This window comes from Convolutriloba macropyga, chromosome 14 (genome assembly GCF_964194025.1).
Source record: "Convolutriloba macropyga chromosome 14, txConMacr16.3, whole genome shotgun sequence".
NCBI lineage: Eukaryota > Metazoa > Xenacoelomorpha > Acoela > Convolutidae > Convolutriloba > Convolutriloba macropyga.
The window spans coordinates 8,330,323-8,344,236 of record NC_134481.1 but is presented as its reverse complement, the minus strand read 5'-3'; the positions used below and the strand labels follow the sequence as shown (position 1 = coordinate 8,344,236).

General features: G+C 34.1%; 1 protein-coding gene across 3 annotated transcripts in view; it reads left to right on the top strand.

Annotated features, from left to right (window-relative positions):
- Positions 1 to 2,292: 2,292 nt before the first annotated feature.
- LOC142353524 (uncharacterized) overlaps positions 2,293 to 13,914 on the top strand; it is a 46,515-nt gene continuing 34,893 nt past the window's right edge. The window contains exons 1-4 of one of the 3 annotated variants that reach the window (XM_075405781.1): positions 2,293 to 2,347; positions 2,757 to 2,888; positions 6,573 to 6,720; positions 9,656 to 9,778. In XM_075405781.1, coding sequence (XP_075261896.1) covers positions 2,320 to 2,347; positions 2,757 to 2,888; positions 6,573 to 6,720; positions 9,656 to 9,778 — 431 coding nt within the window. In that variant the 5' untranslated portion in view covers positions 2,293 to 2,319. Of the gene's footprint in view, positions 2,348 to 2,742; positions 2,889 to 6,572; positions 6,721 to 9,655; positions 9,779 to 13,914 lie in introns of all 3 variants that reach the window. The other 2 variants (XM_075405782.1, XM_075405783.1) reach the window with 2 other exon arrangements.

Below are 13,914 nucleotides of genomic sequence, written 5' to 3'. Positions count from 1 at the left end.
CGTGACATCAACTAATTGTCTGCCGACCAAAATATTTTGTCGAAAAGTTTTCAAGTAGTAGAATTTTCCATTCACACACTTAAAAGCTTTTACGTATTTGTTTATTGAGCAACAATGAGTTCTCTGCGAAAAGAGAGATAAAATTCGTTTTTGACATAACACAAAAGTTTTTAAAACTTTTCTGTAGTAATGAGTGTGCCATCATTGTTACATGTTGTTAGAACTAAAGGCACCTGAAAAACGGTTTTTTAAAACGTAACAACTTGTTTTTAGGTGGTTGTCTTTCAAACTTTTGATAGCATGGAAACTCAGAAAGTTTTTCTTCTCGCTTTTAATCATCTCTGATCCAATTATAAATAATAATTTAGTTAAGCTAATAAAGTGATTAAAAAAGTCCGCCAAACTAGCACAACAGTGTTAAAAAGATCGTTTTTCTTTAAGAGTTTGGAAATTAAACTGTTTCATAACGATTTTTGCACGTCTCACGAAGCGACCATGATTTGGTGGAAAAATGACATTTGCTCCGCCCATAAACAGAGTTTTCTTCGACTTCAATCTAGCAGCATGTCAATGTAATTTGAGAAGTATTCACCATGCCCACTTACTAACTTTTTGGAAAGCATTTTTAAAAATCAATGATAATAGAACCCAAAATGAAATCCAAAAATGGAAGTTGAAAAAGAAAAATATTATCAAGATACTATTTCCTTTTTAAAATAAGAAAGACCGCAGCCAGAAATAGCTTCATGTTTAGGAGAAACAAATTAAAGACTACCTGTTTTGTATAAATTAGAGGTTAATTTACGAAACATCAAACTTTCAGCGCAACATTAATTTAGCCCTTCAATAACGCAGGATAACGTAATGCAGTACAAAATATTCTGTTGAAAAAAAATTGTCTTTGTGACTACACGTGTATGTTAATTTATATTTTACAGTATTTTTTTCAAAAGTATTGAATAAAACTTCTTACTCTTGTTTTTTTGTGAAATTATTTCGGTCAAAATTTTTATTTCAAGAGCTGTTCTGATTAGCGAACAGTTTAGTAAAGTTTTATATAAAACATTTTATATTGAATTGTTTAAATATCATGATTTTATTTTAAGGAGGATAAATTTATTCGTTTTGTTTATCCAGAGGCCAAAAATTGAAAATTTCTTTGACTTCAAATTTTTTGTTCTGTTGTGGTCTTGAGCGGCACTGGTCTACATAGTTTTAAAATTTTGTACATAAATGTCCACCCACCAAACCCGTGTGCTGTAAAATTCTAAGAAAATTTTCAAGAAACTTTTTGGGGTGTGCATAAAAAAAGTCAAAACTGCGAGGGCGACTAAGTAGGGAAACATAGGGCTAGCAAAAATAGATTTAGGAGAGCAACTAAGTGACCACGAAACATACACACATGGGCATTAAAATCGTATTTATATTCATTACGAGCCTCACTTACTGTTTACCACTGATTCTCTAATAATAGGTAGTATTACAACAGGACAGTTGGGTGTAAGTTTTAGTGTCTTTGTAAAATTTTGAACTTCAAACAGCTATATTACAGTATACAAATGACAAGTCCATTACTAGACAGAGCGAAATGGAAAAATGCTTTCGATACTCCTTTTATATAGGTTACGTTACTCTCCTTGAAGTCACTGAGAACATCTGGTAATTATTAGGAACTGCAAAATAGTTCAGATCTAAAGCCAGAATTTTGAGGTGACGTCTACTGAGTAAAGTATCCCTGCTTAAAACACTCAACTGGCACGGTTTAGATTGATGATAAACTTTGAAGGTCAACTTCTGGCAATGTATATAACAAATTTCTGGTAATTTGACTACCGACCTTGCTGACTCCTGGAATTTTGTAACGTGCATGTGCTTGTTTTACTAATTGTAACTAATTGTTTCATTTGGCCTTCGACTTCGTGTCAATCCGTTAAGAACTCAATAGGTCAAAAAAACAATAGTCCAAAGTGCGTTTATACGACTCTACTAAAGTCACTTCGAAATTCTGACTTAAAACTCAAACGCTACAAAGTTCACCAAGAATGTAAGATTTCCCTGTAACTCTAACAGAGTCGCGTAACCTATACATTTAGTTTAGGGCAAATAAGTTGAGGCTAAAGATTTAAAGTCATCTCATAGTTCATGCCAAGTTCATTGACAATGTGCTGAATTGAAAAGTTTGATTGAGCGCACTCTAATAAATGACTTGGCTGCACTAACTTCTGCTTTTTGTTTTTGACTTTTTTACTATTGTTTTCTATGTTCTCACGCAACCAAGATTAAAATAATAATTTGTAATCTATCGCCTATGCTTAAGTTATGCTCGGAGAAAAACTTAAACGCTCAGGTTGTACTTTTGCATGGCGAGCTGTCTGATTTTGGAACCACCTTACTGCCTTTGAAAACTATTCCATTTTTGATGAATTGCTAATTGGGAGCAAAATGATTCACACAAAAAAATCTTTACAGCTGGGTTATAAAGTTTCTGAATTCGCATTTTTTTTTCAAACTTTGCAAAATCACTTGAAAGGAATTAGAATCGTTATTATGACGACACGATAAAATTTAACATATTTCATGTGGGAATCTCACTCTTTATTTACTAATTTAAAGCTGTCTTATCAGCTCGTGAGAAATATAAAATTTCCATAATTTTCTGTAAATTAAAAAAGATCAATCACCAATCCATGTGTAACAATACTCCAAAATGAAACCGATTGCTGTGTAAAATTACAATTTGAGCGTACGTTTATCAGCCTGTGAAAAAAATACAATAATGCAGGAACAACAATCTATTTTATTAGTTTTTATCATTTCTGTATGTTTCGTTACAGAAAAAATTTGTTCCTCTGATAGAATTGTCAATGATCAGTTTGTTCAACAGAAGGGTGAGGAAACATTTTTTACTCAGCTCAATGTGAGCACTCAAATTGACCAAATATTTTGATTTACTAAAGAATCATATTCGAGCAAGTATCTAATTCAACTTTTGCTCACATTTAAACTCAGGAACAGAATTGATTTGTGTCTCCACAGCTCAGTAGTACAAAGTGTATGTCTTAGACAGTTTTTGGATATTAAGTTATCGAATTCAATATTGAAACCTTCTCAGCCAATTAAATCAATCAGAAACAGAGCTTATTATTGTTTATGGGCAAAAAAAGAAGCAAAATAAAGTATTTCAGTTGTAATTGCTATTGCAGTCATTCAAGAATCAAATTTGCTGAAAAACGTGGAAGTCAACCGGGATAAAATCTTAGACTTCCAAAAAGAAATAAACAATCTCATTATAAATGACCTGTGACTTACAAACAATGTATGCACTTCAAAATTGCGTCCCGATATCTCTAAGGAAAAGAGTTCTTACCAATTTTCCCTTGAACCTTCAGCGTTTTCATTAGTCGGCACTGTTAGTTCACTCAAAAGACAAAAAATTGTTTTAATTTCACAGAAACGGTTGAATTGGAATATTAGAGCATGTTATAGTCTTAAAAATATGGAGTCAAAGCAAGACCATGGAACTAGATAGTTGATCCTGTCTATAAAAATGAATCTTGAATCTTTTTGCCCCCTCAGTGTTTTTACGCCCCAATTAACAATTATATGTTGTCAAACAACTTGGCACATTGCCGCAAACCAATGCCCTCCTATGCGCAGCCTGATGATGTTAACTTTATCTATAGCCAGCATCGTCAGCTCAAACGGCTATTATTTAGGTGCTCCCTTTTTACAACCCATTAAATTTTTATTGATTTGTTTCTACGTTTTTTCTACAATCTATCCGCTCGTTTTTGGGGACTAAAAGTTTATGAAATGGGGAAAACAGGTAAGTCCGGGTCATTATGTTTCGTTAGAGTCCCTCTTGTGGCTTTAGTGGCTTTGAAGTGCTAAATGTGCTGATGTTGCTGGAAATCCCTGAGAGAAAAGAGCAGTTTTGAGGAATTCGAACCCAAAATGGTGCTAATTCTCATCAGATTTTAACAGTTTTAAATCTCTTCTTAGATGGTTCCTGGCAATTGAAATGACGTTGGCCACACATTATGCTTGTAAATAAGCATTTCTTGAACATTCTAAAAACAAGAAAAATGTGAATTTTGCAATTAATTTCAAGTTTTTAAAAATTTTTCTAAAATTGGAGTTCTTCAGGTGCAAACATTGCTTTTAAAGATCAACCAAATTCTCTACATAAAACAATGGATAGAGTTCAAGAACAATAGCTTTACTCAAAAATGAAGACTATCCAGTGTAAATTAGGATAAGTACAGAGTAGTGGCCATTCAGTAATAAAAAGTGTAATTTAGACTGATTCAGCGCTCATTTGCTCTGCTACGAAGCTCCGCGATGTATTTTTTACGCAACGTGCCATATTTAAATTTCTTCATATATTATTGGAAGAGCTAACATTCAAATTATAAAGGCTTCAATCAACATTGAATGAAAAAAGCCCTAAATGCGATGGTTTTTCTGGTTGTGCCTAAAGCGTAAGGGGTTGATGATGTCCATTATACTTCTAATGTTATCTCTTGAAAGAACCCGGGTTGAGGAAAATCAGAGAGAAATGTAAGATAAGCTGTGAAAAGTTGTTTTTTTATCACGGCAAATTTTGTACATAATTTTGCGGTGAATGGCGTGAATGCGGTGATATTATGTAAGTTCACCGCTAGAGGAAGCGTTGAACTTACGAAAGCTCACCACATTTCACCACCTACTACAAATTACCATCCTTACACGGGTTCGAATCTCTCAGCCCTGCATGTCCTCCACTTCTTCTTTTACTGCGTCAACTCGCAATCAGTTCTAGGATCTTTGTTTTGAATTTAAATCAACTCCTCAACTTCAATCTACTTTCTGTAAAACAAGCGTATTGATTTTTTAAAGCATTTGCGATTTTCAGCGATGAAACTACCTATTTTTGCAGTGAAATGTTTTGATTCTTTGTAAGTTCACCGCTTACTCTAGTGTTGAAATTTCATAAATTCACCACTTAGAAAAAAGTGTCAAAAACATGTTAGATCGAGGGGTAGTTTTAAGTGGGGTAAGATCCAACAATTCTTCCCTTACTCCCCATTATCCCCAATCTTTCATCGTTTTACCCCCGGTTAAATGGACGAGCGCCACATTAAAATCTGCCTACATGAACGAGCTTCCTAGTCAAAGTCTGCCTATTTTCTGATCATTAACGAGCTCTAAATGGAACGCGTTCCAATTAGAAGCCACATGACTGTAAATAGAATAAGCGCCCTGGTCGAGGAAAAATCGGCAAAATATGTAAACTAAGCGGTGAAAAGCTGTTTTTTACCGCTTTTTCACCGTACATAATTTTGCTGCAAATGGTGGTGAATGCGTTGAAATTATGTGAGTTCACCGCTACAGGAAGCGGTGATTTACAAAAATTCATATTTCACCGCTTACTACAGATTATCACCCTTACACGGGTTCGAACCTCTCACCCCTGCATGTCCTCTATTTCTTCTTTCACTGCGCCAACTCGCAATAAGTTCTAGAATCTTTGTTTTGAAATTAAATCAACTTCAATCTACTTTCTGTAAAACATGCGTATTGAATTTTTGTAGGATTTTCAATTTTTATTGGTGAAATTACATATTTTAGCGGTGAAATGTGGTGATTTTTTGTAAGTACACCGCATATTCTAGTGGTGAAATTACATAAATTCATCACTTAGAAAAAATGTCAAAAACATGTTAGATTAAGGGGTAGTTTTAGGCTTCCATCGTTTTACCCCCCCCCCCCCCGATTACATGGACGAGCGCTACATTAAAGTCTGCCTACATAACGAGCTTTCTACTCAAAGTGTGCCTATATTCTGATCATTAACGAGTCCTAAATAGAACGAGAACGAGTTGTAATTAGAAGCCACAGGACTGTAAATAGAATAAGCGCCTGGGTCGAGGAAAAAACGGAAAAAAATGTAAGATAAGCGGTGAAAAGTTTTTTTTCACCGCAAATTTTGTACTTAATTTTGCGGTGAAATGCGGTGAATGCGGTGAATTTATGTAAGTTCAACTCTAGATTATGCGGTGATCTTACAAAAATTTACCACAATTGACCGCTAAAATATGTAATTTCACTGCTATATTAAGCGGTGAATTATTGTAATTTCACCACAATCACTGCTGATCTCACACAATTTTAACTCTTTTTTCCAAGCGGTGATTATATGTAATTTCACCACTAAATTAAGCGTTGAATTTATGTAATTTCACCGCTTTCACTGCTGTTCTCACACAATTTTAGCATAATTTAAGTAAGTTCACCACTAAGGTAAGCAGTGAATTTATGTAATTTCATCGCATTCACCGCTTATCTTTCATATTTTGGACACTTCTTTTCAAAGCGGCGAATTTGTAATTTCACCGGTAAATTCAGCGGTAAAATTATGTAATTTTACCGCTACTAGGCTATAAAGTTTTTTTCACCCCCTGATTTATGTAATTTTACCGCATTTAACGCTTATCATACAAAATTTCCCGCATTCACCGCTTATCCTACATAATTTTGCGTTGAATGGCGGTGACACCTCGACCCGGGAGGTCATTTTCGTTGAGTTTCAGTCGCCAACCAGCAGAAATTCCTTTCGGCAGAGAGAGCGTTCGAACAAACGATACTGTCAGATGAAGAACAGTCTCGATGGAGGAGTGCAATGAAGTCTGTCTCTCTCATTGACGACTTCCCTACTTTGGATCCAGAAACAGATTTCCAGTTTAGATATTTTGGCTCTTGACCATCAGTGCACCGTCAAGAATAAGCTGCGTCATAATAGTATTTTTCTTTTATTTGTCTGTGTAGGTCCCTGTGTTTATCCCCACTAATATGAAAGGGTTACGATTGGAAAGGGTCAAAATTTTATTTTATTTTTTACTTGATCTTTCTTATCTTTTTTCACTAAGTCGTCGTGTATTTTTTTCTCTAAGTTAGAGTTTTAGTAAATATTTAAGAAAACGGTCGACCATCGAAGTGCAGAAGAAACAAAATTTCAATATGTAAAGATAATGTTCTACTGACACTTTTTCACCCTCCTCTTTCTCAGTCATAATTGTTGCCCCGCTTAGGCTATATCTAGCGATAACCCAAACCAACCCCTAGCCCGTTGTTAGAGAGCGAGCAATTTGTCCGACAGTTACGTTTTTTGAAAACTATTCAAATTTGATGAGATGCATGAAGGGTGAAACTTGTTTTGAAGACTATCATGGTGAAACAGGATGTCACGTTTTCACCGCACGAACAAAGGTTAGTTTTGTTGAAAATCATATATCGGTACGACAAGAGCAGGTATGGGATGGCAGGATTGTCAAACCACGCAACTGTGTTGGCACCACCGAGGAACTATAACTTCGTCACTTCCAGCTGGCACACACAGCTGGCATTTTAAGTTTTCGGTCACAAACATTTGGATATTGATGTTATGGCGTTTGCCAGAACTATTAGATCAGAATAGCGTAACGGTTCAAAATATCTCTTTTGTTTCCATACTCTTTTATGAGCCTGAAAAAAAATTGATGGTGAAATGATAAGTTTCACAGTAATTACCTAAAACTTCAATTGCATTGCTATGAAGAAAGATTTTAAAAGACTTCTAACTAGGATTGCAAACGTCAATCAAACGCTGTTATTTTTTCAAACAGTTGAAAAAACATCATGCTCATTCGAAAAAACTTTACATTAGAGAAAAATCCCCGGGTCGAGGTGTCACCGCCATTCAACGCAAAATTATGCAAGATAAGCTCAGTCAATTATGCGCTTAACTCAGTAGTGAAATAACATAATTTCACCGAAGAAAACACGGTTGGAATTGTCTTTTGTTTAACGAATTTAGCATACATTTAATAAAAGACGCACGGAAAATTTTCCCACAATTAATCATACATCTTTTTGAAACTTTTTCTAAGCGGTGAATTTATGTAATTTCACCACTAGAGTAGTTGGTGAACTTACATAATTTCATGGAATTCACCACATTTCATCGCTAAAAATTGTAATTTCACCGCTTATTTTGCAAAAGTTGAACGCGTATGTTTTACATAAAGGAGAGTAAATTTGATTTAAATTCAAAGCAAATATGCTTGATTGAAGTGAGAAGTGCCGCAGTAGACGAAGAAGTGGCTGACACGAAGGAGGTGAGAGGTTCGAAGCCGTGCAGGGGTGTATTTTTGTAACTTCACCGCTTACTCTAGCGGTGAACTTACATAATTTCACCGCATTCACCGTATTTCACCGCAAAATTATGTACGAAATTTGCGGTTTAAACACCAACTTTTCACCGCTTATCTTACATATTTTTCCAACTTTCTCGACACGGGTCTTAATAATTTTTTTAAAAAAGACTTCGGTCTGCAGACCCTTTATTAAAATCGTCTGAGTGATGCCCTTAATGGTTTAAACAAATTACGATGGAACACCAAAAATTGACTCACACAAACAAGGTGTCAATATCAAGTATAACACGAAGCTCTCAACGTCGGAAAAGACAACTGCTGGAACTGGATAGAATGAGTGGAGTGAACGGTTCGTCAAACCTCAAAGTACGAAGCAATTTAAAAGAAAAGAAAAACCAACAAAAAAACTATATAACAAATTCGAACAAGATTGAGCTTTAATTTTTAAAGCTTCTTAGATTTTTTTTGAAACATTTTCTCAGTAATGCCAAAAGCACGTTTCATAGCAGAGGATTCATCTTGAATTAAACTCCCTCCCCTTCTTTTAGAAGTATGGTCAATAGTTTCACAAAATTTTACTAAAACGGAAAAAGCGTAAACAAAAAACATGACAAAAAGTTTTGAGGCTCTTTTTTTCTCAAAGAGCTGTCTTTTCGAATGGAAAAAAAAGCCTGACTGACTGTGCTTCTCTCACTCGATGATTTATTTGAACAACAATTTTTTTGAGTCGAAAACTGTTTTCTCATCTTAACCAATTAATAAACATACCAACTTGTAAGAAAATTCTTTTGTTCGCAATTATCTAAAAACAGGATGTTAAATTTCGGAAATTTTCCTTCTTCTTTGAAAAATTTTAAAATGTGTATAGTACACAAATATTGCTCATCAAAGGTTTGACTGTTTCTTGCATTTCATATTGAAAATTAATCGTCGTCATCAAACTTTCGTTTTTTCATTCCAAAAAGTTAGATTTCCATTTCATTATTATTTTGACGGCTTTTTGAGCTGGTATTTCACATAACAGAAGAATAGTTTCCTTATGAGGTCTTTTTACCTGCAATGGCAAAATGATTTTATCAAAAACTGACAAAAATAATTATAATTAAAAAAAATCTAATTAATTAAAAACACTGAAAATATTTTTTTAAAAAAATCAGAAAACCCGTCAATTGAACAACTTTCTACCAACTCCAAAGCATCATGTTCAGGGTTTTTCAAACGACTAATTTTGTCACAAATTAATTACTTAGCGTAATTTAAGAAATTGGGCATAAATAGGCAATAGCAACTAAAATGGACCGTATTTGCTTAAGCTATTAATTGTTTCCCAATCGAATTCAATTTGCCCCACCTAGCTACTATTTCCTTCAAATTTCTTAATTCGCCCAACTTTTTCATCTGAACAGACTTGCAATGGGAGCGGTATCCACGATGAAAGTAATATGCAATAAAAAGTAGATATAATTGCTTTCAATTTTCAGGTTCTACAACGAGAAGCCTTTGGACTTAGATTTGATCACATTTCTGTCAACTGCGTGGAGACGAAGTCACGTGAACGAATGGGAAATTGAGACTGAAGACGGTCATAAAGTTGAACAGAGCAAGTAAGCGAAAATCAGTTATGAAATAGAGCTGCTTTTTCTACTCTTTTTACAATTCAAATAGTTTAAATTATATTGGGGCGCTGTCTTTTCTTTAAGATCTGTTCGCGCTTTTTTCGGCTTTTTCACGTCTGAGAAGTCAAAATTAGAGTGATGACTTTGGTCATACTTAAAGAGTAAAGTGAGCGAAAAATCGAGTAGGTTTGAGGCGTGACTTTTTTCAAAATTCCTTTAAAGGGGAGTGAATCGGTGTTTGAACAATTTGGCGGTTTTTGTTATGGATTTTTTTCAGGTGTGTTAATTTGACTTCTGTTTGACAGTTTCTTCTCCTTCAGTGCTTTTAAGACGCTACATATGTGTTCTAATTGTGCCTATTAGCCTTTGCTTGAATTCCTTAAGGGGCAGCTAAAACTTTTTATGCCTTTGCCATTATTTGTTGTCATAAAATATTTGTGAATTTTAGATTTTCCCCCTTTTTTACAATTATCTATGGTCTTATCACTTTTTATTATCAATGAAAGGTCTGATTGGATGCTAATAAAAAACAAAAGAACCTAATTAATGGCTCGAGTGATCAGCTAGCGGTTTTCATGACTTTGACACTACGTTTTCTCAAAATTTTTGAGTTCTGCAAGTATTTATTGTACTTTTTGATGTCTTATCATTTGATCTCATTGGGGAAATTTGATGCTGCTAATAAAAGTTAAGTTTATCGGTTTTATCGTTTTTGTTCAAAGCTAGTGCTTTCAATGACTTTGACACTATTTGTTTGCAATAATAATTATCAAATTTTTTGTTTTGCGAGTTTTTCTTTTTTAACTTTGTGGTGTTAACTCTAACTCGTAGTCTCATTATTGACAGATCGTAATGGGTGCTAAAAAAAGGCTTCACATAAACAAGTGATTTCAGTTCATAGCTATTGCAATTTGTGAATTATACGCTTGTTCATTTTCAAAAAAATCTAAATGAGTTTTTTTTAATTTTTGCTAGTATTTATACTTTTTGCTGTCTTATCACTCGATCTCATCGATAACAGGTCTCAATGGTCGTCATTGAGAACTCTATTATTTGATGTAATCATATTCTTAAGTATTTGTTGCGTTTTGTGACTCTTACCCTAAGTGTTTTCAAAAAGTTGCAGCGAATTTCGATGCAATTTTTGGTTTTTTTAGTCTTATCATTTAATACATTAGTGAGAGGACCCATCGATTTTTAATGACAGGTTGCTAATGAGAAACAGTGTAATATAGTAGGCAGTTTGAGTTGAATAAAAGTTGAATTTTTAGTCTTGCTTGTTTTTGTTGTTCTTGTGTTGTTTTATTGCCTAGTCATTACTAACAGCTCTCATTTGCCTTTTTAACCGGATTGAAAGATTTTCAGGTCATAAATTAATACTTTGCTTTGAATTGTTTTTCAGGACTGGTCCTGTTATAATTTTATTTAAGATTTTCATTATTTTTGAAGTCAAATTTTGGTCACGCCGAAACAGGAAGTGGAGCGAAAAAGCGAGTGGTTTTGCGACGTGATTTTATTCGCTCTAATTTTAAAGTAGAATGAGAAAACGTTGTATGAGCAAAAATTCGCTTCCTCGCTAGTGGTTTTTTGTTCACATGCGGCAATTTAACTTTGACATTTACTGTTTTCTCGATTTGTTAGATCGAATTTTTTGTAAATGGTCTTTCCAATCCATTCATAATTTGTTTTAGGCCTAGTTTTTTGTTTGAACCAAACTTTTATTTCTCGCTATTGGGTGTCTTTCCCATACGACATTCACTTTGAATTTTACTGTTTTTTCGATTTTTTTATGATTCTTTTTTCAAATAGTTCTCCCAATTCACTCAAAGTCTGTTCTAGGTCTAGCTTTTTTTGTTTCGTCAATGAAAACTTTTTGAATTGCACGTCAGGAAATGCCCTGCTGTTTTTTTTTTTCGTTTGTGCACCCTCCCGCTGTACAATCGATGAAAACTATTTGCATCTCAGAAACCCACGTGTCATATATTTAGACAATGACTTGCTAGGTAATGGCACGTGTTCTTTAACGTAGGTGTTGCGCGACGTAATTGGGGTTTTGGGGTAGTAAAAATGAAAAATGTAAATTAAAAAAAATAAAAACCAAAATAAACGTATTTTCTGGAGTTCATAAGTTCATTTTGTTGAACATCAAGGGTGCTTTAAGCTCAAGTTTAGTACAAGCAGAACAAATTGACACATTACTCCCACCCAATCCTCCTACGCAGAGCAAAGATGATATGTATGACTTGATTAATAACCAGCATCGTCAACTCCAACGGCTATTACTTAGGCGCTCCTCTTTATTACAACCCACAAATTATTGATTCTATTGGCGCTCCGTTTTTTGCACGACCTATTTGCCCATTTTTTGGTGACTCAAAGTTTTTGAATTGGGGAAAACAGTTAAGTCTGGGACATTATGTTTCATTAGACTCCTTCTTGTGGCCTTAGTGGTTTCGAAGTGCTATATATGCTGAAGTTGCAAGGAAGCCCTGAGAGGAAAAGTGCACTTTTAAAGATTCAAAAATGGTTCTAATTATCATCAGATTTTAAAGTTTTCAAGTTTTAAGGTTCCTGGACGTTGAACTGACGATGGCCACTGTTCAAGCTTGAAAATAAGGATTTATTGAACATTCTAAATACAAGAAAAGTGTGAATTTTGCAATTAAAATCAAGTTTGTAAGTCTTCCAATTTTGGAGTTCTCCAAGTGCAGACAGTGGTTTTAAAGATCAACCAAAGCCCCTGCGTAAAACGATGGATAGCAAGACAAAAAAAGCTAACTTTTGTTATACTCTTTACATTTTCGAACTTTGTCAATAATTTGTTGATTTCATTGTCTCTTGTGTCCAAAAATTGTGTCCCAAAAAAACAAATTCTTGTAAACAGAAAAGAAACAAAAGAATAAAAAAAATGAGCAGCGCTATTTGCAATTTTTCACAGACTCTTTAGACGTTTCCGTTTTGGTTTATTCTAAGGTTTTTTCATTTTTTGTAAGTTGTAAATGGAAATACTGACAATCCCTGTTGGCATTTTGCGTACTTTTTTTTAATTTATTGAAAAAAGTGAAGAAAGTAACGCAAAATTTTTTCAAGGAGGCTTCTGTTTGATCAAACGTCGATAAAAACAACTACAACTGATCAAGATTACAACTGATCAAGATTGTAGCAATCTATCCTGAGCTTTAAAAAAATTTTGACTAGCTAGTAAATTTAATTGGGTCTTAGTGATCAGAGAGAGACCTGCCCGTCCTCCTGGGCAGTTCCCTTGAAAAAAGTTTTAGTGTTCAAAATTTTTGTGAAGAAACTAATCAGCGATGACTAGACAATAATAATCTTATTGTTATTACTTTTTCCCATTTTTTCGATATTTTGTAACTTTCTCCAAAATTGTGTCAATTGGCCCTAAATTTTCAACTGATCTGCTGCTCAGATAACAGATTTTGTCTTTGGTCGTTCAATTATACGGACTGGTTTCAGGATTTGTCATGCTGAGTTCTTATTTTATTCTATAATTTTCTTTTCGACAAAAAAATCTCGACTGTCCGGATTCAGACTTGTCTCAGTGACTGTTTCATGCAAACAGAAATTTCAGACGCATTCCTTATTTTTACCCGATTGAGTCCAAAATCATAGAACACAATCAGAAGAAACGGGCAAACCAAAGAAGGCCCGGCATTAAAATGTATTTCAGACAGTTCTTGATAAAAAAAATAAAGTTCCTTAGAGTGCACTGCTTGTATCTGGTACAGTTGGTAATTTAAATTTCATCAAGTTCAGCATTTTTGTCATATTTAAAAATTCTGCTACTAAAAACATATTGTTGACCACATCAGAACACTTTATGACAATTTTAGATCCTAAAAAAACCGAGGTTCAATTTGTATCTTATCTCTTTTCTCACACTCAATCCCAACGGCCGTTGAGGTGGTGACCGGTTGCTATTTTTGTACAATCTTCCAGCAATGCTTTATTGTAATAAAGCCACTAGTGATGTATATTATTTAAAAAAAAGAATGTTTAATCAAAATAAAAAATAAAGCTAACCTGGTTAAATTTAAATTGATTAGTTAACTTGAACTGGTTGACTTATTTTTTTTTTTGTTACATAAAAGTTAAGGAAAAACAGT